The sequence below is a fragment of the Scyliorhinus torazame genome, chromosome 30, assembly GCF_047496885.1.
Source record: "Scyliorhinus torazame isolate Kashiwa2021f chromosome 30, sScyTor2.1, whole genome shotgun sequence".
Lineage (NCBI taxonomy): Eukaryota > Metazoa > Chordata > Chondrichthyes > Carcharhiniformes > Scyliorhinidae > Scyliorhinus > Scyliorhinus torazame.
This window is the reverse complement of record NC_092736.1, coordinates 9,504,362-9,528,111: the sequence shown is the minus strand read 5'-3', so window position 1 is coordinate 9,528,111 and position 23,750 is coordinate 9,504,362. Positions and strand designations below refer to the sequence as shown.

The window sequence follows — 23,750 nt, the reverse complement described above, 5'->3', positions numbered from 1 at the left end:
ATCCCCCAGTAGCCTAGTTTATCCAGCTTTGGAACGCCCATTCGGGCCTCCTAGCAATGCGGAAAGCCCTAGTCCCAACAGTGATATGAGAGACATTCGCCCAGCCACAAAGGAGCTGGAGGCCGGTGTTCAATGGAACGCAGGTGGTGTTGTAACAGACGCAGTGGCCGGATGCATGAGTGATATGACACCTCTTGTCCGTTCAGGTGGGGAACAGACATGTTATATTCGTTTCCACCTCTACCAGCAAACAGCCGGACACATCACTGCTGAAACAATTCTCGTACGACCGGGAGTCTCTATTGGGAGTGAAGTGGCTAGGTATGTACGCCCTCCACCGTTGCAGCCTATCATACTGTGAGTGGGAATTATCCAGAGGCAGGGGAAGGCAAATAGCCGGTGGTGCTGAACCCGGATCGTAAGGAAGAGTGACTTGCTCGGGCGGTGGCACGGAACGCTGACAATGAACCACCGTTGGGTGGGTGCCCCAAAGCGGTGAAACAGAAAATAACCTAGACACCGATGCGGGGTTCGGGTAGCAGACAACCTGTCCCTGGCCATACAAGCGGTGGTAAATCTGGTAGAAGAGATTCATACTACCCGGGTTTTCCTCAGTCTGGGCCCTAAATGAATTAAGTGTATCTCCTGATAACCTACGTTCTAGTTGTACTCCCCTCCTTACACGCCCTGTCCTCTCGCTAGTCCCCCTCTCCTGACGGTCCGATTTTACCTTTATGGCACCAATCTTAACACATCCAAAATCAAATTTACATGTACTCCAAAAACAAGGCAATGTCCATGTAATGTTCCCTTCCCATCGCCGGGACTGGTGCAATTGCTTCACGAGTCCTGCATTGTCCGTTAATTTGATGACCTTCCATGAGTCGATACCATGCCCTCGTATATGGGGGCATTGAAGAACATCACCTCTGCATAAACGAAATGTCCTTGTAGTTTGGTTGGGGTTACAAATGTAGATAATATTTCCCTTTTCCATGTCCGTCGCCGATGTCACTCCAAGCGAGGTGAGGCTGAAGATCATACAGGCGGTGCGTAGCCACCCCATCGTGCTCCACACCTGTAAAATAGCGCTGGGGAAGGGAGGCAGGTTAATCTGCCCAAGAAAATGAGGCCCGTTATCAGAACTCAACTGAGCTGGTATGCCGTACTAGGGAATGATTTCCCGCCTCAGAACCTTAACCACAGTAGCAGCTTTATTATCAGTAGTCGGATACACCTCGCCCATCTGCTGAACACATCCACAATAACCAAAACATATTTATAACATTGACACCTTTCTAACTCAATGTAATCCATTTGGAGCGTCTGAAAGGGACCACTGGGCAACGGGGTTTGCCCCATACCACAAGGGATACCTTTGCCGGTGTTATATTGCTGACAGATTAAACACCGATTACTGATACTCTGGGCCAACCCCGGCATTTTAGGGTGCCACCAAGTGTCCAGCAACAAATCACTCGTCCCCCGAGCCCCACAATGAGTTGCAAAGTGTACACATTCAACGACCCATAAAGCCAGTACATCAGACATAAGTCTGATGTGCTGGCGTGGTCCATAAAGAGGAAACAGAATCATATGTACAACCTAACCGTTTCCACATTTGTTCATCACTCTCAGGAGCGTCCTCCTGTAACCTTATGACGTCTTGGATGGTTGGCATTGGCTTGTCAGAAGCAGACATATTTATAGTAGATAGTTTAGTCTGACTTAACATTTTAGGCACCATCACTTGCTGAATTTGCGCGGCTGTCCGCGCTGCACAATCTGCTTGTTCATTACCAACGTCAACTGGGGTCTTACCGTTTGTATGGGCAGCGCATTTAATGACGGAAATCTGCGCGGGCATAAGGAGGGCCTGTAGTTGGTCATTAACTAAGCCCCGGTGGTGCTGCTGTATGTGGCGGACCCGGTGGGAGGAATGCCAGAGATAATGAGGATGCTTAGGGAATTTGGGGACTTTTTCGGGGTACAAGCTCAATATGGGGAAGAGCGAGCTGTTCGTAGTTCAGCTAGGGGACCAGGAGAGGGGGATTGGCGAGCTCCCACTAAAAAGGGCGGAGAGGCGTTTCAGATATTTGGGGGTCCAGGTGGCCAGGAGCTGGGGGGCCCTGCATAGGCTTAACTTTACAAGGCTGGTGGAGCAAATGGAGGAGGAGTTCAAGAGGTGGGACGCGTTGCCGCTGTCCCTGGCGGGTAGTGTGCAGTCAATCAAAATGACGGTGCTCCCAAGGTTTTTGTTCCTGTTCCAGTGCCTCCCCGTGTTTATCCCGAAGGCTTTTTTCAGGCGGGTTAACAGGAGTATAATGGGGTTTGTGTGGGCGCGAGGGACTCCGAGGGTGAGAAGGGTGTTCCTGGAGCGGAGTAGAGATGGGGGGGGCTGGCGCTGCCCACCCTCTGTGGGTACTACTGGGCCGCCAATGCGACAATGGTGCACAAGTGGGTGATGGAGGGGGCTGCATGGAAGAGGCTGGAGACGGCGTCCTGTGTGGGTACGAGTCTGGGGGCGCTGGCAACGGCGCCGCTGCCGCTCCCTCCAAGGAGGTATACCACGAGCCCGGTGGTGGTGGCGGCCCTTAGAATTTGGGGGCAGTGGAGGCGGCATGGGGGGGGGGGGGGGGGGGGGGGGGGGGGAGTTAGGGCCTCGGCGTGGACCCCATTATGGGGGAACCACCGGTTCGCCCCAGGAAGAACAGGTGGAGGGTTTTCGGGGTGGCACAGGGCAGGCATACGAAAGTTAGGGGACCTGTTTGTGGACGGGAAGTTCGCGAGCTTGGGTGAGCTGGAGGAGAAGTATGGGCTCCCCCCGGGGAACACCTTCAGGTACTTACAGGTAAGGGCGTTTGCCAGACGGCAGGTGGTGGAATTCCCACGGCTACTGCCACACACAGTACCGGACAGGGTGCTCTCGGGGGGGTGGGTGGGATTGGGGAAGATCTCGGAAACTTACCAGGTGATGCAGGAGGAGGAGGAGTCCTTGGTGGTGGAGTTGAAAGGTAAGTGGGAGGAGGAGTTGGGAGAGGAGATCGAAGAGGGGACGTGGGCAGATGCCCTAGGGAGGGTGAACTCTTCCTCTTCATGCGCGAGGCTCAGCCTCATACAGTTTAAGGTGCTGCCCAGGGCACACATGACCGGGACAAGGATGAGCAGGTTCTTTGGGGGTGAGGACAGGTGTGTTAGGTGCTCAGGGAGCCCAGCAAATCACACCCATATATTCTGGGCATGCCCAGCGCTGGAGGAATTTTGGAAGGGCGTAGCGAGGACGGTGTCGAGGGTGGTAGGATCCAGGGTCAAACCGGGCTGGGGGCTCACAATATTTGGGGTGGCAGAGGAGCCGGGAGTGCAGGAGGCGAAAGAGGCTGGAATTCTGGCCTTTGCGTCCCTGGTAGCCCGGCGGAGGATTCTCCTTCAGTGGAAAGATACGAGGCCCCCAAGTGTGGAATCCTGGATCAGCGATATGGCAGGGTTCATTAAATTGGAGAGGGTGAAATTCGCCTTGAGAGGGTCGGTACAAGGGTTCTTTAGGCGGTGGCAACCGTTCTTAGACTTTCTGGCAGAACGCTAGACATTGGTCAATGGCAGCAGCAGCTCAGGGAGTGGGGGGGGTGGGGGGGGGGTTACTTTATTTTTGTTTATGTTATTTACACTGGAAGGGTCTGAGGGGGTGTATACACCAGTCGTCTTAAGTCGGGTTGTTAATGTTAATTTATTATTTAGGTACGGGGGGGGGGGGGGTTGCTTTTTTAGATTGTGTTTTGTACTTACCCCTGTTGGGTTCTTTTTTCTTTCTCATTTTGTTATTGATATTTTATGAAAACCTTTAATAAAAATTATTATTTTTTTTAAAACTAAGCCCCGGTGGGATATTTCCGTGCCGGCCGAGGTAAGGAATCCCCTATTCTTCCAGAGCTGTGGGTTGGCTGTTGGCTGAGGTCGACTGTTAATCGTTTCAGGAACCTCAAAATATTTTATTGAAGTGCCGTCTGGCGTGACTTGAAGTGCGTACTCTGTTGGATCTGAATGATCCACTACCCTCTTTACCATAGGCCCCAGATCCTTGGCATGGTACTGGTCGTGGACCTGACGTGCAATATGAGGGCCTACAGAAGCTGACTGTGGCCATAAATGTGGTGGTATTGTAACAAAATCGGCTGTACCTTCTTTTCCCGTGACTGTGGCTGTAATCTTGACTGGCCATTTGGTCCCAATTAACGGCCAGTATTTGTCCTCCAACACCCTGTTTTGTCCGGTTCTGTCATAGGCCGGGGTAACGTGATGCAGTGAATGTTCAACGTCTAACATCCACCACTGGGGAGTGATAGAAATATAGCACTGTTGTCTCATCCTCCATGGTTGAACCGTTACCCCTTCGTCTCCACACTCTAGCTGTAGCTGGAAGATACACAGTAAATCTCGGGCCAACAAGTTACAGTCCAATCCAGTAGTCACTACAAACTGATGATCCGCAGACTCATTCTCGTAAGTGACAGTCACAGGTTCAGAAACAGGATACTCACACACCTGTCCTTGGAACCCCGACAAATGCTGGGTGTGGTTGGATAGTGGTCGTCGAAGTTCTGATTGCACCGAAGACACGGCTGCTCCAGTGTCGATTACAAATGGGTAATGTTGATCTCCTGTCTGCAGAGAGATAATAGGTTCCTTGTCCGATTGGAGAGTCCTTATGACTAAATTAGCTAGTCAATCTTGTGTTGGGAAAGGGTTTGCCTGGGAGAAGTCGGTGTACCTCGTCTGTCCTCCCCTTGGTGGGTCCCCCTCCTTTTGGGTTGGGTAGTCTCCTTCTGCTGACCGTCTTTTAAAGGGGCTTCCTGTTGCCAGTGATCTGTACGGCCACAATTAAAACATGAATTGTTCCTTCTATCTCTGCCGCTGGTTGGGGTCTCAGATCATCCTTTTTCATTACATACTCAGTCTTAATCTTTGTAACGGAGCCTCCTTCCTAGCCTACACCCTCCTTCCAATAAAATCTGACTGCCCGGGCCATCTGGGAAGGGTCGTATTCTGTTCAATTCATGTTATTTCATTTCATGGCAGTAGCCACGGAAGGTGGTAGGCAATGCATTAACATAGCACAATATTGAGGGGAATTCTGACCATTTTGATATGGCAAGTCGCCTGACTGCCCACGGTAGATTTCATTAAAACGTTCCAGAAATTCCTCTGGCTCTTCAGTCTTTTTAGGTTTGAGATCTAAGATAGCAGAAATGTTTGTGGGCTTTTAAAATGTGTTATTCAACACATTCAGGATGTGTCCGTCTATCATCGTCCAACGCATGGGCTTGCTGAAGTACGGCGTGGCTAGCATAATTCAAGGGATTGAGATGATTGCGGTACTCTGCTGGGGTTAAAACCTGCTGGACTAGGGCACAGAGGTCCCTAGAATCAGCTTGATAAACTGAGATGGTAGTTCTCAGATGATCCACAAAAGCAGCAGGGGATTTCTTCCCGTCTGGGATTGCAGCCATAATAGCCATCATCTCACTGGGTCTCCATGGGAAATAAACGTCTATCGTGGGCTGGGCCGCCGCCGTCCCAGCGTCAGGGTTTGGTATTTTCCTAATCGGCAACTGTCTCAGAGTCTCACTAGGGGGCGCTCTAGCTGATTCCTCTGGCTCTTCCAAGACTTCAACGTCCTTCCCTGTCACTAGAGGGAGCTCCAGCTCCCCAGAACCATCCCTATCCTCTTCCTTTGTTCTCATACTTTTTTGTCCTACTATATCGGTCTGAAGGGATTTAGGTGGTATTCGTGATTGTTTCTGGATAGGATCAGGCCCTTCCCTCACTGTCCGAGATCGGGTCCTAGAGCTAACTGGGCTTTTGGAACAGAGCTCCCCTTCTCTCTCAGACAGTGAAGATGGTAAAATAGGACCCACGCTATCAACCGAAGGGGCTGGAGAGGTTGGCATGATTTGAATCTGGGAAGCAGTGACTGGATATAAATTATGATACCCTGGTGGTTCTGGAATTAGTGCAGACAATGCTACTGGTGCAGTCGGTCCAATTCTCTAGTTCATCCTCTGTCTCTGTCAATGCAAGGCCAGCCATTGAACTACGTAGCCCATTGTTTTGTTTTTTCCCACCCTCTCTTTACTTGCACGTTTTTTTTGAATGCACACTCCTTTTTCAAGATCTCTAGCATTTTCTGGTTTCCCCCTTCACTAATTGGAATCCCCATTTTAAGGGCGTTTTCTTGCCAACTTAATAACATGATCTTATCCCTCTCACATTGACAATATTGTCTCCATAATCTAATTAACTCTTTAGCTTTCATACTTTGGCTCTCTTTTTTTTAAAATTATATATATATTTTTTTGCCTATTTATAACCAATGGCAATTTTTGCTTCTTGGCAAAATTATTGAAAAGGTTTTAACAGTGTTCTTTTAAAACTTAAGTGTTTGAAAATTCAAATTGAATTACTGCAACCTGCAAGCTTAGCTCTGATCTCAACTCAGAGCTAAATTTACGATTTGCTTAACACAAACTTGTATAACTTTTACAACTTAATTAATTCTTTATCTTAACAATTTTTCTTTTAACAAGTTTTTCTTACATTCACAAAAATGTTGGCTGCTATCAATGAGGGAGCAGTTAGCTGCGGTGATTTATACCGGAGCAAAGTCAACTGTCATCTCCAGATTTACACTTTTTTAAATGGTGTCAGTGTGTTTCTTTAAGTTTCTATTAATTCACAAATAAAATGAGATAAACATTATTTCAAGTAATTAAAACTTAAGATTCTGGCAATTTCAATCAATTGCTTGCGAAAATAATAAACTTTTATCAAAGAGATGGAGAAACCCACTGGTTTCCTTAATTAATTCAAAACGTAACTTTGCTGGAGTTTCACTGACTCGAAAGAAAGGTATCCAATTTCACCACAAGCTGCCTGTTATCTCAAGCTGCTGTTAACCCTTTGAGAGACTTCTGCTTTAACTAACATGCAGCATCCAGTTTGTTTTAAAATTTATCGTTTCTCGCCACTACAGTCCAAGGATACAATTTCAGCTTAATCAACTATAGATTTAAAAACACTCATTGAACTAAACCCTCTTCCTGAGGTCCCATTAGTTCTCTAAAAACACTCACACATGGAATTAAACCATCTTTTTTGATGTCCCATTAATTCCAAAACTAACCCAAAACCGAATCATCAATTATGAAATCCCATCAGTTAAATTTCTAATCCCCAGACTGACCTTTGATTTCGTCGAGACGATCTTTCCGTACCAACCAGACCATAAGAAGAGGGAGAAAATCAATGCGCGGTCATTTTCCAGCTATACATTGTGGGCCCTTTTCCACTCTCCTTGTCCAAAATCAGTCTAATTCTGATTTCGCGGTTGGTCAGAACTTTCCGTACCAATCAGACCATAAGAAGAGGGAGAAAATCAATGCACGGTCATTTTCCAGCTATACATTGTGGGCCCTTTTCCACTCTCCTTGTCCAAAATCAGTCTAATTCTGATTTCGCGGTTGGTCAGAACTGTCTTGAGAAATCCTGGGTTTCCGGCACCAAATGAGAAATTATAAATTCTTTACCCGTCAGTCTGGCAACAATAAAACTCGAGATAGATTTGTAGGCATAGCATTAGTTATTTTTATTTGACTTGCAAGTCTGACTCGTTTCACAAAAACCCAGAACGCAAGCTGCCTCCTGGGTCTCCAGAATCGAGCGATTCTGTAGAACAAAGAAATCTCTACCAACACATTCAAATGGCATCACGTTTCACATACACGATTCCCATAGGTCATCCTATACCCCTCCTGACCTGGCCATACATCCTAATTGGCTCACTTCTCATCCCTTCCCCTGGCCTCTTATCACCCAGCATCCTTTTCTGCTCATACTCTAAACACCCCATCCGCCCCTCCTTTGCTATGCTCTCTGAAATCCTTTGTCTGTGAACTAACATGAATTAGACCGGCCTATATCTACATTACAGTAACTAATATCTTTAAAGTAACTATTTTATATCACATTCGTCACCATCTGTAAACCACTATGCTACCACCTCTACTGGATCTGTGCTGTAGGTGGAACAGCGCATACCCGGGGATGGTGGTGTCTGGCACTTTATCTGGAAAGTATGATTCCGTGAGTGTGACTATATCACACTGTTGCTGGACAGAGCCAGCTCTCCCAATTTTGGCACAAGCCCCTCAGGAGTTAGGAAGACTTTGCAGAGTTGACAAGGCTCGGTTTGCTGTTGTCTTAGCATCGGATTTAATTCTTTATTGACTTTTTAGTGTTATGATGCAACTGAGTGACTTGCTGGGCCATTTCAAGAGTCAACCACATTGCTGTGGATCTGGAGTCACATGTAGGCCAGGCCAAGTAAAGATGGCCGATTCCCTTCCCTGAAGGAAATTAGTGTTTATGACAATCAACAATGGTTTTGTAAACTTTTAGTTCCATCATCTGCCATGGTGGAATTTGAACTCGGGTGCCTAGTGCACTAATAGTCATACAGTGCAGAAAAGGGCCTTTGGCCCATTGAGTCTGCACCGATAGTAACTATCCCTAATCTCACGCAATTCCCACTTAGCAGCACTTGTTCCATATCCTTGAACATGATGACCATAAGACCACAAGTCATAGGAGCAGAATTAGTCCATTCCGCACATCGAGTCTGCTCTGCTATTCAATCCTGGCTGATATCTTTCTCATTCCCATTCTCCTGCCTTCTCCCCATAACCCCTGATCCCCTTATTAATCAAGAACATTTCTATCTCTGTCTTGAAGACACTCAATGACTTGGCCTCCACAGCCTTCTGCGACAATGTGTTGCACAGATTCACCACACTGGCTGCAGAAATTCCTCCTCATCTTTGTTTCAAAGGATTGTCCCTTCAGTCTGAGGTGTGCCCTCGAGTTATAGTTTCTCCTACTAGTGGAAACATCCTCTCCACATTCACTCTATCTAGGCCTCTCAGTATCCTGTAAGTTTCAATAAGATCCCCACCTCATCCTTCTAAACTCCAACGAGTACAGACCTAGAGTCCTCAACTGCTCCTCAAACGTCAAGTCCTTCATTCCAGGGATCATTCTTATGAACCTTCTTTGGACTCTTTCCAAGCCCAGCACATCCTTCCTTAGATATAGGGTCTAAAATTGCTAATTCGCCAGGATGCTGATTGTGGGGTATTCAGCGATGTAATGTCATTGAATGTCCTGGGGCGATGGTTAGATCCTCTCTTGTAGGAGACGGTCATTGCCTGGCATTTATGTGCCACAAATGTAACTTGCCACTTGTCAGCCCAAGCTTGGATATTGTCCAGGTCTTGCTGCATTTGGACATGGACTGCTTCATTATCTGAGGAGTCACAAATGGTGCTGGTCATTGTGCAGTCATTTGAGAACATCCCCACTTCAGACCTTTTGATGGAAGGGAGCTCATTGATGAAGCAGTTGAAGTTGGTTAGGCCTAGGACACTACCCTCAGGAGCTCCTGCTGTGATGCCCTGGAACTGAGATGATTGACGTTGTGTTTTGCTTTTAGAAACTACTGAACAAATTCACAGGACTCTGATTAACTTTTAACACAGAGAATAAAACATTTATTGAAGTGAACTGTATTAAACCAGATTAAAATATTAGAAAGATCACAATACAAACACAGAAAATGATTCAAATATTTACTATTCCGTCACCACAGCAGTAGCTTTGCAGACACATTCAAATTCGGAACGATTAAAAATAAAAATTTAGAGTACCCATTTATTTTTTCCAATTAAGGGGCAATTTAGCCTACCCTTCACACCTTTTCGGGTTGTGGGGGTGAGACACGGGGAGAATGTGCAATAAATTCGGAAAGAGAAAACTATTTACCATGGCTACCTTCAACTCTAACATTCAAGGAAGTAATCAGTGCATGTGAACTGTGGTCAGACACACCACACCTGAAAGTCAATAACAGATGTGATGAAAGCAGATTCTATGGATTTCTCAACAACCCACTGACACATCACCATGTAAACCAACTAGTCACACTGAAACTCTGTCTTTGTCACAAGGGCGTCCAATCTCCACCTTGAAGAACTTGCCTTGGAATTGTCTCCAAATATTGCTCCCACATGGATGGCTTCAGCAAGGATCCACCTCCAGGGCTTCAATCTCACTTGAGATTCCTTTCCTCGACATCTCCAAGCTTCACTTTTCAAGCACATTTTCAGATTTTTAGCCACGAACAAGCGTAACAATGCCTCAAAAATGGTACCTTTGCCCATACAGCCTAGTCGTCAACCTTCAGCTGCCCTTGCAGATCTCCTGGGCTTCGCTTAAGCACAATTTGCTTCAAATCTGCTCTTCACATCTTTCTCTTTAACTCAGCATTTTTCTCTGTCCCTGACATTTATCTTGGCTCAATGGGATTTATCTCGGATTCCAGTCTTTGTCCCAGTCTGGAACCTTCTTCTGTGGCCTGTTTCTGTCCCACTCAGTTTGGAGTCTTCTCCCTGTTCCCCCTCCCAGTGTTCAGCTCCTTGGGACCCTTCATCCTAATAGCACCCCTGTTCTAGGTGACCTCACAACATTAAATTTTTCCCCTTCTGCACAAACACCCAGGCTGGTTCCTGGCCTAGAGACCATGAAAGTCAACCAACGTGCACATGCACAGATGTTCCGAGGCCCACCAGGAACTGAAGTTCCCGAATTGTGACTGCAATGTAGGAAAGTGAGAGTTTTGTCAAGGTGTGAAAACCCTCAAATGCAACATTCAAGTGAGAAAGGAAAAATGGATAAATCCATAAAATAAATTAATCTAAAGCAGAGCTTTGATCAGGAAATAATCTGTGGGAAATTAGCATACAAACTTCATGTATTAATTTGATATTTTTCCATCCACAGAGCCTCTAGTCCGTCTAATCAGTAACTTCTGTGCTCCGACCAATTAGCATTTTGATGGACCGATTAGCATTTGATGGCCCATTCCCCCCCAAGACAAAGGACTGGTACTTGAGCGACCGGTACAGTCACAGACATTTTGCCGCCACTCCCTGCACTAGGGAAGCGTAAACAACAGGGTCAGTGACCGCTTGGGACACGTCCAGCCATCCAGACACCCGCCCATTTATTGGTTTGAATCGAACGCAATGATCAGGAATCGCCCAATTAGTGGGGTCCAAACTGAAGGACCACCCAAAAGAGCGCGAAAACCCCCAAGCATAAGAAGAGAGTCCACCATGTGTTCGTGATCTTTTGGACCTGGCGCCCCGGCCATCGCCAATCGCAGCACCACCAGAAGCAAGTCCAAGTTCAACGCCCGCTACCAGACGGATGAGCCCAGCTGAACAGCTGTTAATTCTCCAGACTTGATAGATCCAGAATCGAACAACGGGCACTGTTCCTCTGACCTAAGCCGGGTGCCTGAAGTTAAGTACAGGTTGTCGTAGTCGATAGGTGTAGTTAACTAGTAGTGTATGTTGCATGATTAATTGTGTGTGTAAATAAGGTACTCTTGACCTTGAACTAACTAACTGGTGTTTGGCTCTTTGATCGATAGCCGGTTGAACCTTGTGGTGGTATCATTTGATACCTGGCAACTCTGAGCATTAGAATATAGATATCAAAAGAAAGGAGGGCAACCTCACTGATTGCCATAGTTACAGCAGAGCCACAGAAAAGGCAACAGTCTCCCAGTGTCTGTGTGGGTTTCTTCCGGGTGCTCTGGTTTCCTCCCAGTCTAAAAACGTGCAGGTTAGGTGTTGTGGATAGGGTGGGGGGGGGGGGGGGGGGGATGGGCCTAGGTAGCGTGTTCTTCGGAGGGTTGGTGCAGACTTCAGCAGATTCATTGGGCTGAATGGACTGTATGATTCTTATGGGTATATTCCTCACTAAACTAGTAGCGCATAAGGAACAGTGCAAAATTTACTTCAGTCTTCCCTTCACTACCACATATATTACTTTCTAAACATCGCAAGAAAATATCGCATTTTACCACATTCAACTAAGTCTTTATTACCTGATGCTCAAATCGATTTTCAGTCAACCTCAGTACTTCACGTTAATTGGGGGAAAAAATTAAATGAAGTCTCCTGCTCACTATCCAGCGAGGAGAAAGAACAGAAGAGATTTATTAGAATGGATCCAGGGATGAGGGATTAGAGCTAGTCAGTCACGTGGCTGAGCAGGTCAGACTTTTGCCTTTGCCTGAGACTTGAGCAGGCGGAGGGAGGAAAATAATTATTTTGCGCTTGCACCATGCATTCTTCAGTGTGCATTTACACTGCCAATCGCAGCACAGTTTGTACACGACGCTGCAATCCCACAACCAAACTTGGAAGTCTTATCTCAAAATGCCACCGTCAATCCTCTGATCACAACAGGAATTTCATGGAGGATGATATTACATGATTAACACTGCAGAGCGCAAGTGGACAATTCATATAACACCTCAGCCTCGGATTTCGTTCACATTAACAACAAAATCCGGTTCTAATTAAACATCAGAACTAATTGAGGAATAGAATAGAGAAAAATTCCACATTTGAACACAGAAAAGCCCCACCTTCCAGTTTACTGCAACACAACGATTGTACAGTTTTATGACACCAAAGACAGCTGGTATTGACACAAGAGTAAACCAAGATTTTTAAGAGCTTTCCACACACCCTCGCTTCGGCATTTTCCAGAATTTGCAGAAGATGCACAGTAAAACATTGATTTTCATTCAGGGTGGATTTTATACTGGCAACCTGCATTCCAAAACAAAAAGGCTGTGGAAGCTGTTGTCTTTATTTTATTTACACAAGTACACAAAGTCTTGTGGGACACAACAATGTCCTATTAACTTCCGGGTGCGGCGATGACCAGCTGAGTCGCACGTTTCGGCAGCTCCCGGCGAAACGGACTTTTGGGCTCTTGATAGGAGCCCCAACGGCAATTTTGACAGCTAAAAACACTGTGCGGTAAACCAGAAGGGAATCCCCCCTGGATACGGATGAAAAAAGGAGGAGAAAGTGGCCGGATTGCAGTGGATCCTTCAGAACAGCGGCAAGGAAGGCAAGCAAAAACCAAGATGGCGTCGGAAGGTGGCAGTTTAACATGGGGCCCTGAACAACAAGAGTTCTTGAAATGCTGTGTGGAAGAGCTCAAAAAGGAAATGAAGAAAGAGCTGTTGGCCCCGATACTACAGGCGATCGAAGGGCTAAAGGAGGAAGAAAAGACCCAGGAGCGGGAGCTTCGGGTCGTGAAGGCAAAGGCAGCCGAGAATGAGGACGACATACAGGGCCTGGTGGTGAAGACGGAGACGTATGAGGCACATCAGAAAAGATGTGTGGAAAGGTTGGAGGCACTGGAGAACAACGCAAGGAGGAACAACTTGAGGATTCTTGGTCTTCTGAAGGTGCGGAGGGAGCGGACGTCGGGCATATGTGAGCACGATGCTGCACTCATTAATGGGAGCGGAGGCCCCGGCGGGTCCGTTGGAGGTGGAGGGAGCATACCGAGTGATGGCACGAGGACCTAGAGCAGGAGAAATTCCCAGAGCCATAGTGGTGAGATTCCTCCGTTTTAAGGATAGAGAAATGGTCCTTAGATGGGCAAAGAAAACTCGGAGCAGTAAATGGGAGAACGCGGTGATCCGCATTTATCAAGACTGGAGTGCGGAGGTGGCGAGAAGGAGGACGAGCTTTAATCGGGCCAAGGCGGTGCTTCATAAAAAGAAGATAAAATTTGGAATGCTGCAACCGGCAAGACTGTGGGTCACATATCGAGGGAGGCACCACTACTTTGAGACGGCGGATGAAGCGTGGACTTTTATTGTGGAAGAAAAACTGGAATGAGCGGGTTATTAAAAAGAACGTTTGAACAAAGTGGTGGGGCGAATGTGGGGGGCGAAGAGGGGGGTTAAAAAGGGGGGAAAGAGGAGTTTTATGTACTAATCCTGCGATGTGGTAACTTTTCTCTCTTCCACAGGTGGTGATGGGGGAGGAGGGGGAGGTGGAGGAGATGGGGCGTTGGCCATTGGGGGCGGGGCCAAGGGAGAAGCGCGGGCTTGGTTCCCGCGCTATGATAATCATGGCGGGAATAGAGAAGCAGGAAGGAGGGGGCGTCGCACGGTGCGAGCCGAGGTCACGGGGGGGAAGCCGAGGTCGGCCAGAGTTTGATGACTTCTGGGAGCAACATGGGGGGAGTAATTACGCCAGCGGGGGATCTAGCGGGGGGGGGGGGGGGGGGTGGGAGGGGGGAATTACTGGGTTGCTGCTGCTGGGGAGAGGGGGGAGCTGGTATGGGAGGGGATGGGCAGGGGGGCACCGCCTGGGGGAGATACAGCTGCGTGGGAACCGGGTGTGGAGCTGGAAAAAGGGGATGGCTAAATCGACAAGGGGTGGGGGGTGGGGGTTGGGAAGCCCCCCAACCCGGCTGATCACGTGGAACGTGAGAGGGCTGAACGGGCTGATAAAGAGGGCACGGGTACTCACACACCTTAAGAAACTTAAGGCGGATGTGGTTATGTTACAGGAAACGCACCTGAAACTGATAGACCAGGTTAGGCTACGCAAAGGATGGGTGGGGCAGGTGTTCCATTCGGGGCTAGAAAAACAGGGGGGTGGCTATATTAGTGGGGAAGCGGGTAATGTTCGAGGCAAAGACTATAGTGGCGGATAACGGGGGCAGATACGTGATGGTGAGTGGCAAACTACAGGGGGAGACGGTGGTTTTGGTAAACGTATATGCCCCGAACTGGGATGATGCCAATTTTTTGAGGCGGATGCTAGGACGCATTCTGGATCTAGAGATGGGAAAGCTGATAATGGGGGGAGATTTTAATACGGTGTTGGAACCAGGGCTGGATAGGTCGAAGTCCAGGACTGGAAGGAGGCCGGCAGCAGCCAAGGTACCTAAAGATTTTATGGAGCAGATGGGAGGTGTAGACCCGTGGAGATTTAGCAGACCTAGGAGTAAGGAGTTCTCGTTTTTCTATGTCCATAAAGTCTACTCGCGAATAGACTTTTTTGTGGTGGGAAGGGCGTTGATCCCGAAGGTTAGGGGAACGGAGTATACGGCTATAGCCATTTCAGATCACGCTCCACACTGGGTAGACTTGGAGATAGGGGAGGAAACAGGAGGGCGCCCACCCTGGAGAATGGACATGGGACTAATGGCAGATGAGGGGGTGTGTCTAAGGGTGAGGGGGTGCATTGAGAAGTACTTGGAACTCAATGATAATGGGGAGGTCCAGGTGGGAGTGGTCTGGGAGGAGCTGAAGGCAGTGGTTAGAGGGGAGCTGATATCAATAAGGGCACATAAAGGGAAGCAGGAGAGTAAGGAACGGGAGCGGTTGCTGCAAGAACTTTTGAGGGTGGACAGACAATATGCGGAAGCACCGGAGGAGGGACTGTACAGGGAAAGGCAAAGGCTACATGTAGAATTTGACTTGCTAACTACGGGCACTGCAGAGGCACAATGGAGGAAGGCACAGGGTGTACAGTACGAATATGGGGAGAAGGCGAGCAGGTTGCTGGCACACCAATTGAGGAAAAGGGGTGCAGCGAGGGAAAAAGGGGGAGTGAGGGATGAGGAAGGAGAATGGAGCGGGGAGCGGAGAGAGTGAATGGAGTGTTCAAGACATTTTATAAAAAATTATATGAAGCTCAACCCCCGGATGGGAGGGAGAGAATGATGGGCTTTTTGGATCGGCTGGAATTTCCCAAGGTGGAAGAGCAGGAAAGGGTGGGACTGGGAGCACAGATCGAGGTGGAAGAAGTGGTGAAAGGAATTAGGAGCATGCAGGCGGGAAAGGCCCCGGGACCGGATGGATTCCCAGTCGAATTCTATAGAAAATATGTGGGCTTGCTCGCCCCGGTATTAACGAGGACCTTTAATGAGGCAAAGGAAAGGGGACAACTGCCCCCGACTATGTCTGAAGCAACGATATCGCTTCTCTTAAAGAAGGAAAAGGACCCGCTACAATGCGGGTCCTATAGACCTATTTCCCTCCTAAATGTAGATGCCAAGATTCTGGCCAAGGTAATGGCAATGAGAATAGAGGAATGTGTCCCGGGGGTGGTCCACGAGGATCAAACTGGGTTTGTGAAGGGGAGACAGCTGAACACGAATGTACGGAGGCTGTTAGGGGTAATGATGATGCCCCCACCAGAGGGGGAAATGGAGATAGTAGTGGCGATGGATGCCGAGAAAGCATTTGCTAGAGTGGAGTGGGATTATTTGTGGGAGGTGTTGAGGAGATTTGGTTTTGGAGAGGGGTATGTTAGATGGGTGCAGCTGTTGTATAGGGCCCCGATGGCGAGCGTGGTCATGAATGGACGGGGATCTGCATATTTTCGGCTCCATAGAGGGACAAGGCAGGGATGCCCTCTGTCCCCATTATTGTTTGCACTGGCGATTGAGCCCCTGGCGATAGCGTTGAGGGGTTCCAAGACGTGGAGGGGAGTACTTAGAGGAGGAGAAGAACACCGGGTATCTTTGTATGCGGACGATTTGTTACTATATATATGTGGCAGACCCGGCGGAGGGGATGCCAGAAATAATACGGATACTTGGGGAGTTTGGGGATTTTTCAGGGTATAAATTGAACATGGGGAAAAGTGAGTTGTTTGTGGTGCATCCAGGGAAGCAGAGTAGAGAAATAGAGGACCTACCGTTGAGGAAGGTAACAAGGGACTTTCGTTACCTGGTGATCCAGATAGCCAAGAATTGGGGCACATTGCATAGGTTAAATTTAACACGGTTGGTGGAACAAATGGAGGATTTCAAGAGATGGAATATGGTATCCCTGTCACTGGCAGGGAGGGTGCAGGCGGTTAAGATGGTGGTCCTCCCGAGATTCCTCTTTGTGTTTCAGTGCCTCCCGGTGGTGATCACGAAGGCTTTTTTTAAAAGGATTGAAAAGAGCATCATGGGTTTTGTGTGGGCCGGGAAGACCCCGAGAGTGAGGAAGGGATTCTTACAGCGTAGCAGGGATAGGGGGGGGCTGGCACTACCGAGCCTAAGTGAGTATTATTGGGCCGCTAATATTTCAATGGTGAGTAAGTGGATGGGAGAGGAGGAGGGAGCGGCGTGGAAGAGATTAGAGAGGGCGTCCTTTAGGGGGACTAGCCTACAGGCTGTGGTGACAGCCCCATTGCCGTTCTCACCGAGGAACTACACCACAAGCCCGGTGGTGGTGGCTACACTGAAGATTTGGGGACAGTGGAGACGGCATAGGGGAAAGACTGGAGCCTTGGGGGGGTCCCCGATAAGAAACAACCATAGGTTTGCCCCGGGGGGGAATGGATGGGGGATATGGAATGTGGCAAAGAGCAGGAATAACGCAACTGAAAGATCTGTTTGTGGATGGGAAGTTCGCGAGTCTGGGAGCGCTGACCGAGAAATATGGGTTGCCCCAAGGGAATGCATTCAGGTATATGCAACTGAGGGCTTTTGCGAGGCAACAGGTGAGGGAATTCCCGCAGCTCCCGACACAAGAGGTGCAGGACAGAGTGATCTCAAAGACATGGGTGGGGGATGGTAAGGTGTCAGATATATATAGGGAAATGAGGGACGAAGGGGAGACTATGGTAGATGAACTAAAAGGGAAATGGGAAGAAGAGCTGGGGGGGGGGGGGGGGGGGGGGGGGGAGAGAGGAGGAGATCGAGGAGGGGCTGTGGGCAGATGCCCTAAGCAGGGTAAACTCGTCGTCCTCGTGTGCCAGGCTAAGCCTGATTCAGTTTAAGGTATTACACAGGGCGCATATGACTGGAGCACGGCTCTGCAAATTTTTTGGGGTGGAGGATAGGTGTGCGAGGTGCTCGAGAAGCCCAGCGAATCATACCCATATGTTTTGGTCATGCCCAGCACTACAGGGGTTTTGGATGGGGGTGACAAAGGTGCTTTCAAAAGTAGTGGGGGTCCGGGTCGAACCAAGCTGGGGGTTGGCTATATTTGGGGTTGCACAAGAGCCGGGAGTGCAGGAGGCGAGAGAGACCGATGTTTTGGCCTTTGCGTCCCTAGTAGCCCGGCGCAGGATATTGCTAATGTGGAAAGAAGCCAAGCCCCCGGGGGTGGAGACCTGGATAAATGACATGGCAGGGTTTATAAAGCTAGAGCGGATTAAGTTCGTTCTAGGGGGGTCGGCTCAAGGGTTCACCAGGCGGTGGCAACCGTTCGTCGAATACCTCGCAGAAAGATAGATGGAATGGAAAAAAGAAGGCAGCAGCAGCAGCCCAGGATCCGGGGGGGGAACCAGAAGGACTCTCAGGGTTGTTAATATATACTGTATAATATGTATAGGTCGTTGCTACAGATAATTATATATTGGACTGTTAAATTATATTTTTGGAGAGTGTTACTTGTGATAAGGCAGTTGCCAATTAGGGTTAGTTTTCATTTTTGTTATTTATTATTTATTCATTTTCTGTTTATAAAATAGGTCATTGTTATTTGTGTTGTTATAATATTGTGTAAAGGATGCACAATGTACTGTGTTGGTTGACCAAAAATTTTCAATAAAATATTTTATTTAAAAAAAACAATGTCCTATTAATTTTCATACATTCCTAACACACCAAGGTGGTGAAAATAAGGAGGTGAACAAATGAGGGAACAACACCAAGGCCAAAATATTCAGTCGCACAGAATCTGAAATCCATTGAGTAAGTGCAGGGCTTGTAAGACTCTGCGAGGACCTCCAAGATCCAAAAATGGCCCATAGTCAGAGGTTTGCCGAGGAATTTCACACATATTCTCAATAAGATTGAAGTTTTATGGGACCAGGCTCACTCAAGCCACTGCTAACATCAGCATTTTTAGCCAGTGCAGCCCACTGGTCAATAGGTCTATTAGCGCGGCAGCACGGTGGCGCAGTGGGTTAGCCCTGTTGCCTCATGGTGCCGAGGTCCCAGGTTCGATCCCGGCTCTGGGTCACTGTCCGTGTGGAGTTTACACATTCTCCCCGTGTTTGCGTGGGTTTCGCCCCCACAACCCAAAGATGTGCAGGCTAGGTGAATTGGCCACGCTCAATTGCCCCTTAATTGTAAAAATAAATTGGGTACTCTAAATTTTTTTTAAAGTATTTATTAATGGTAGGTTAATTCATAAATATAGTAACAAGAAACTGCAGCCTTTGCATAGATCAGTATTTTCGTGAAACTGCATTTGATCAACAATTAGGACTAACCATTGGCAATAAAACAACAAGAACTAAACAGGCAGATGTCACACTTTGACTACTGGACACATATAGCATGAAAGAAAGCCCAACTTTGAACCTTGATGGGCACCAAAATTCAATTTCTTCTGAGAAGCTATTCATATTGCACTGTCACTTACCACAGGGCAACACAAATGCACAAAGACCTTTGACCAAACATGCTGTCACTTTGCATAATTAAACATTACGGTTAATCTGTGGCTGGAGCCGGTGACAAAAGGAAATGCCCTGAGAAAGTTTAAATTCAGCTCCTCAATAGCTCAACCAGTTGATCTGGTGAATAATGGGGCAATTCAGGCCGAGAGAGAGAGGGAGAAATGCCTCGTGTGACTGCTGGTCTGTGCTCAGTTATTTCTCAGCTGAGGCAGAGGCAGGGAAGATGGGGAACTTAGTTAGAGTGGAAACATTAGTCAAGTTTTAATGTTGATCACCATTCACCATCCCTGTTAGAAGTGCAGGTACAATTGTCAGGCAAGGTTACAAATTCCTAGGCAAATATACTGTGGAAACATGTTCAAGATTCATAGTGAATAATGACCACTTGTACTAGGTATTTATGCTAAACGTAATTCATGCCCATCCTCAGTAATGAAACTGACAAAATGGTATAACTATCGATCAACACAGAAGTCAAAACAGCTACTGCGTCATATCAAGAAAGGAGAAATCACAAGTGTAAAAATGTTAAATGAAATATAAAACAGCTTCCATCTTTACCATAGATACATAACAAGGCAGTTTCCAGAGGCACAAGGAAACTATATTCCTTACCATTAGTTCAATGCTGAGACAATTTCAAGCACATAACAGCATCTGAAATGGTTTATTGGACATAGAAGCTCTGGAATTTCCTCACCAAACCTCATCACTCCTTTAAGATGGCAAGTTTTTGGTCACATATCCTAGTACCTCATGTGATCTGGTGTCTTTTTTTGTTGATAATGTTCCTAGTCAGGTGTCAAACATTTGACTATATTAAAAAGGTGCTACGGAAACACAAGTTGTGATAGGCACAATGCATGGATGGGGGAAAAAGGTAGATTTCTAGCGAAGAAATGGACCAAAAGACCTCCCTTCATCTTTATTTAATCTATATAAAGTCATGTCAAAAATAAGGAATGACTGTTGGCTTTTAGCAATTCTCAAACTATTGCACTACTAATTTTAAATCCTGGACAATTGCTCCATTTACTACTGCAATCAATGGCAAACACCTTACAGAATTTGAATTAATGGAATTTTTTTTTTGCTAGTTGGCAGTTCCATCCATATCTTGACTGCATGAGCAATCAAAAGCCCTGAAGATAACTTATCTGTTTGAAGCTCATGAGTTCAGTCATGGAGAAAAGACACAGTTGGCAAACGCACTGTTTGGTGATGTTCAAGACTTTTAAGGCAGGAAGGTTTGTTTAATTTCTAGTTGCTAAATTAGTTGATCCCCACCAGCTCATTTGGAAACTGCTTAGTAAGCGTGTATGCTGACTACTAGTTTTGCAGTATAATGCTGGAATTCTAAGAACATGCAAGAGTGCAAGCAGAGTGATTATACAAACCAAAAACTCAGTCTAACCTACAAACAAACTTGAATTTTCCTTCTTTCCGGAGACCACAGGACCAAAGAAAACTCCAAATAACAAGCATTGACCCTTAAATTCTATGCTTTAAGGTTGCCACATGCTTCAGCGAACGAGACTAAATCTGATGGGGAATCTGCCCACATCAAACACTGACAAATATCCCATTTGGTTTCTATTGCAAACCAAATGCGAGTATTAAAATAAATCTGGCTTCAAGGGTTTCACGTCTTTGTTTAACCAGTTTGTTCAATCTCAGTAAACAGTGTCAGCAATTTACTCTCTACATCATTATTAGTGTACGAGAGCAGAGATTCAAGTAAATGAGAAATAGTGTGATTACGTTTTAGCAACATTACTTGAATTTGAAACCAGGAGTAGGCATTTAGTTCCTCAAGCCTGTAACACCATGCAACAAAATTATAGTTGATATGTGACTCAACTCCATATACCCACCTTTGCCCCATATCCCTCAATACCTTTGATTAACAAATTCATTCAAACTCAGGTTTAAAACTGAACAATTGACCAAGCAACAACTGCCATTTACAGAAATGTATTCCTTCTACCGCCCTATGTGGCAGTGTTTCACAAATTCATCCCTGAAAGGCCTGCTCCAACTTTTATTTGTAAGACTATGCCCTGGAGTGCTAGAATCATAGAATCACTACAGTGCAGAAGGAGGCCATTCAGCCCACCGTGTCTGCACCAAATAACACCCTACCTAGGCCCATGACCCCAAAAAAACACCTAACCTTTTGGGCACTTAAGGGGCAATTTATCATGGCCAATCCACCTAACCTGCACAGCTTTGGATTGTGGGAGACAGGGCGGAGAATGTGCAAACTTCACACAGACAGTTACCCAAGGCCGGAAATGAACCCGGGTCCCTGGCGTTGTGAGGCAGCAGTGGCACCGTGTCGCCCTACCCATGCTAGATACCATGACAGGCAGAAAAGTGGTCAGTTTTCCTTAAAACCTGAAAACTAGCCTTAACTTCACAGTTCCAGGAAACAAAACCTAAATTTCTGCTGGAATAGTCCACTATATGTAACTAGACAGCTTAAAATAATAAAAGCTGTATTTGAAACACATTAAATTAACATTGGAGGTTGTGAAATTCTGTCTAAAAGACATAGCTAGGAAAATGGCGCATGCATTTAAGGGTTCTCACCTCACCTATTTTTCCCCAATAGTACCGTAGCATGCTACTTTGCTGAGAAGTTGTGAATTTAAAGTTAGCAGTTACAGCGTTAAGTTGTATGTTCAGGTTGGTAACACTTCAGGGTTTATTACACTTTCCAACCTTTGCTCAAGTCTGAATAAAGGAGCCTCTGCATTATTGAAGCGTTTCTCGGAGGCGCCGAATACAGTAGGACACTGTGCCACATCGCCCAGTAACTGTATCCAACTTGGCTCACGATTCATTTATAAATGGGAGCTGGCCAGAATAATTTTCATCCTGTTTTCAAACACTCCCTCCCCTTCTCCACCCCCCCACCCCCCCAAACACAAGAAAAAAAGCTCTGCTGCGGGAATGCATCTGGAGGGGAGAATGCAAGTTATCCACTCATGCAGGAATCTGCCCTTAATGCAAACTATTTCCCCCTCCCCTCTGGTCACATTTTCAATGACAAATAAAATCAGGTAATGACGACAGGTGGAATTAGAGATGGTGGAAAACATTGGGCAGCACAGTAGCACTGTTGCTTCACAGCTCCAGGGTGCCAGGTTCAATTCCTGGCTCAGGTCACTGTCTGTGCAGAGTCTGCACATTCTCCCCATCTCTGCTCCGGTTTCCTCCCACAAGTCTCAAAAGACGTGGTAATTTTTAATAATCTTTATTGTCACAAGTAGGCTTACATTAACACTGCAAGGAAGTTACTGTGAAAAGCCCCCAGTCGCCACATTCGGGTTCACAGAGGGAGAATTCAGAATGTCCAATTCACCTAATAGCATGTCTTTCGGGACTTGTAGGAAACCAGAGCACCAAGAGGAAACCCTGTTAGGTGAATTGGGCATTCTGAATCCTCCCTCTGTGTACCCGAAGAGGCGCCAGAATGTGGCGACTAGAGGATTGTCACAGTAACTTCATTGCAGTGTTAATGCAAGCCTACTTGTGACAATATATTATTGAATGATTTAGGCTTTAATTTTTTTTAATGACTGGGGGGGGGGGGGGGGGGTTAATTTCCAGTCCAATGGAGGTGAAAGCATTTAAATGACATCTAAATCCGAGACAAACAAAATCCTGCAACGTTTGCAAGACATTAGAGATAGGATTGTGGGGGTGGGAAGGTTGCCTGCAGGTTGTATTCCTGTTCCAGCCCCTGACAACCACAGCTGCAAGACAACAGCTGGGTGCAACCTAACCCTATACTGGCCGGATCCTGCCAATCAGGTCGCCCAACGGCACGTCAATCAACGCCCGCTTCCGGTCATCATGCTGGGTTGCGGGAGCGGGCAGCCATGGAGACGGCGCGAGCCGGCCGCCGCCGGGGTGGATTAAACCCCTTTCTGCTGACCTACTTACCCAGAATATCAGGTTTAAAAACACAAGGACGGTCTTGGACGACGTTATCCCGCACTGCCCCATCTTGAGTCGGTCGGTAGGTCGCGCGCGCCCCCCTCCCTCCCCAGCTGCTGCAGCCCGTGGCCTAAAACACGCCTTCAGCCGAGCGAGTGCGGCGGACGAGTGCAGGACGACGGCAGCCGGAGCCCGGGGAGCCAGCTGGCGCGGCCCACGTGACCCGGGCGACGTCACCGGGGCATTACGTCAGCGGCCGCGCGCATGCGCCCTCCCGCTGCCCGGCACGTGACCCCCTCTCAGTGTCAAAAGTTGGTCTCAACTTCCACCCATTTACCCAGCAACCTCTCTGGCTGCTTTCTTTTTGCTCTCTTCGCAGTTTCCCTTCCTCTCCTGAGATGTTCACTTAAGAGTTACCAGCTGACCATTTAAAAAAAACATTTTTTAATTTGGAGT

At 47.3% G+C, this 23,750-nt stretch overlaps 1 protein-coding gene across 1 annotated transcript in view; it reads right to left on the bottom strand.

Moving 5' to 3' along the window:
* LOC140404358 (tetraspanin-3-like) overlaps positions 1–23,492 on the bottom strand; it is a 76,902-nt gene extending 53,410 nt beyond the window's left edge. Inside the window, exon 1 of the mRNA XM_072492779.1 lies at positions 23,301–23,492. Coding sequence (XP_072348880.1) covers positions 23,301–23,363 — 63 coding nt within the window. The 5' untranslated portion in view covers positions 23,364–23,492. The remainder of the gene's footprint in view (positions 1–23,300) is intronic.
* Positions 23,493–23,750: the final 258 nt, after the last annotated feature.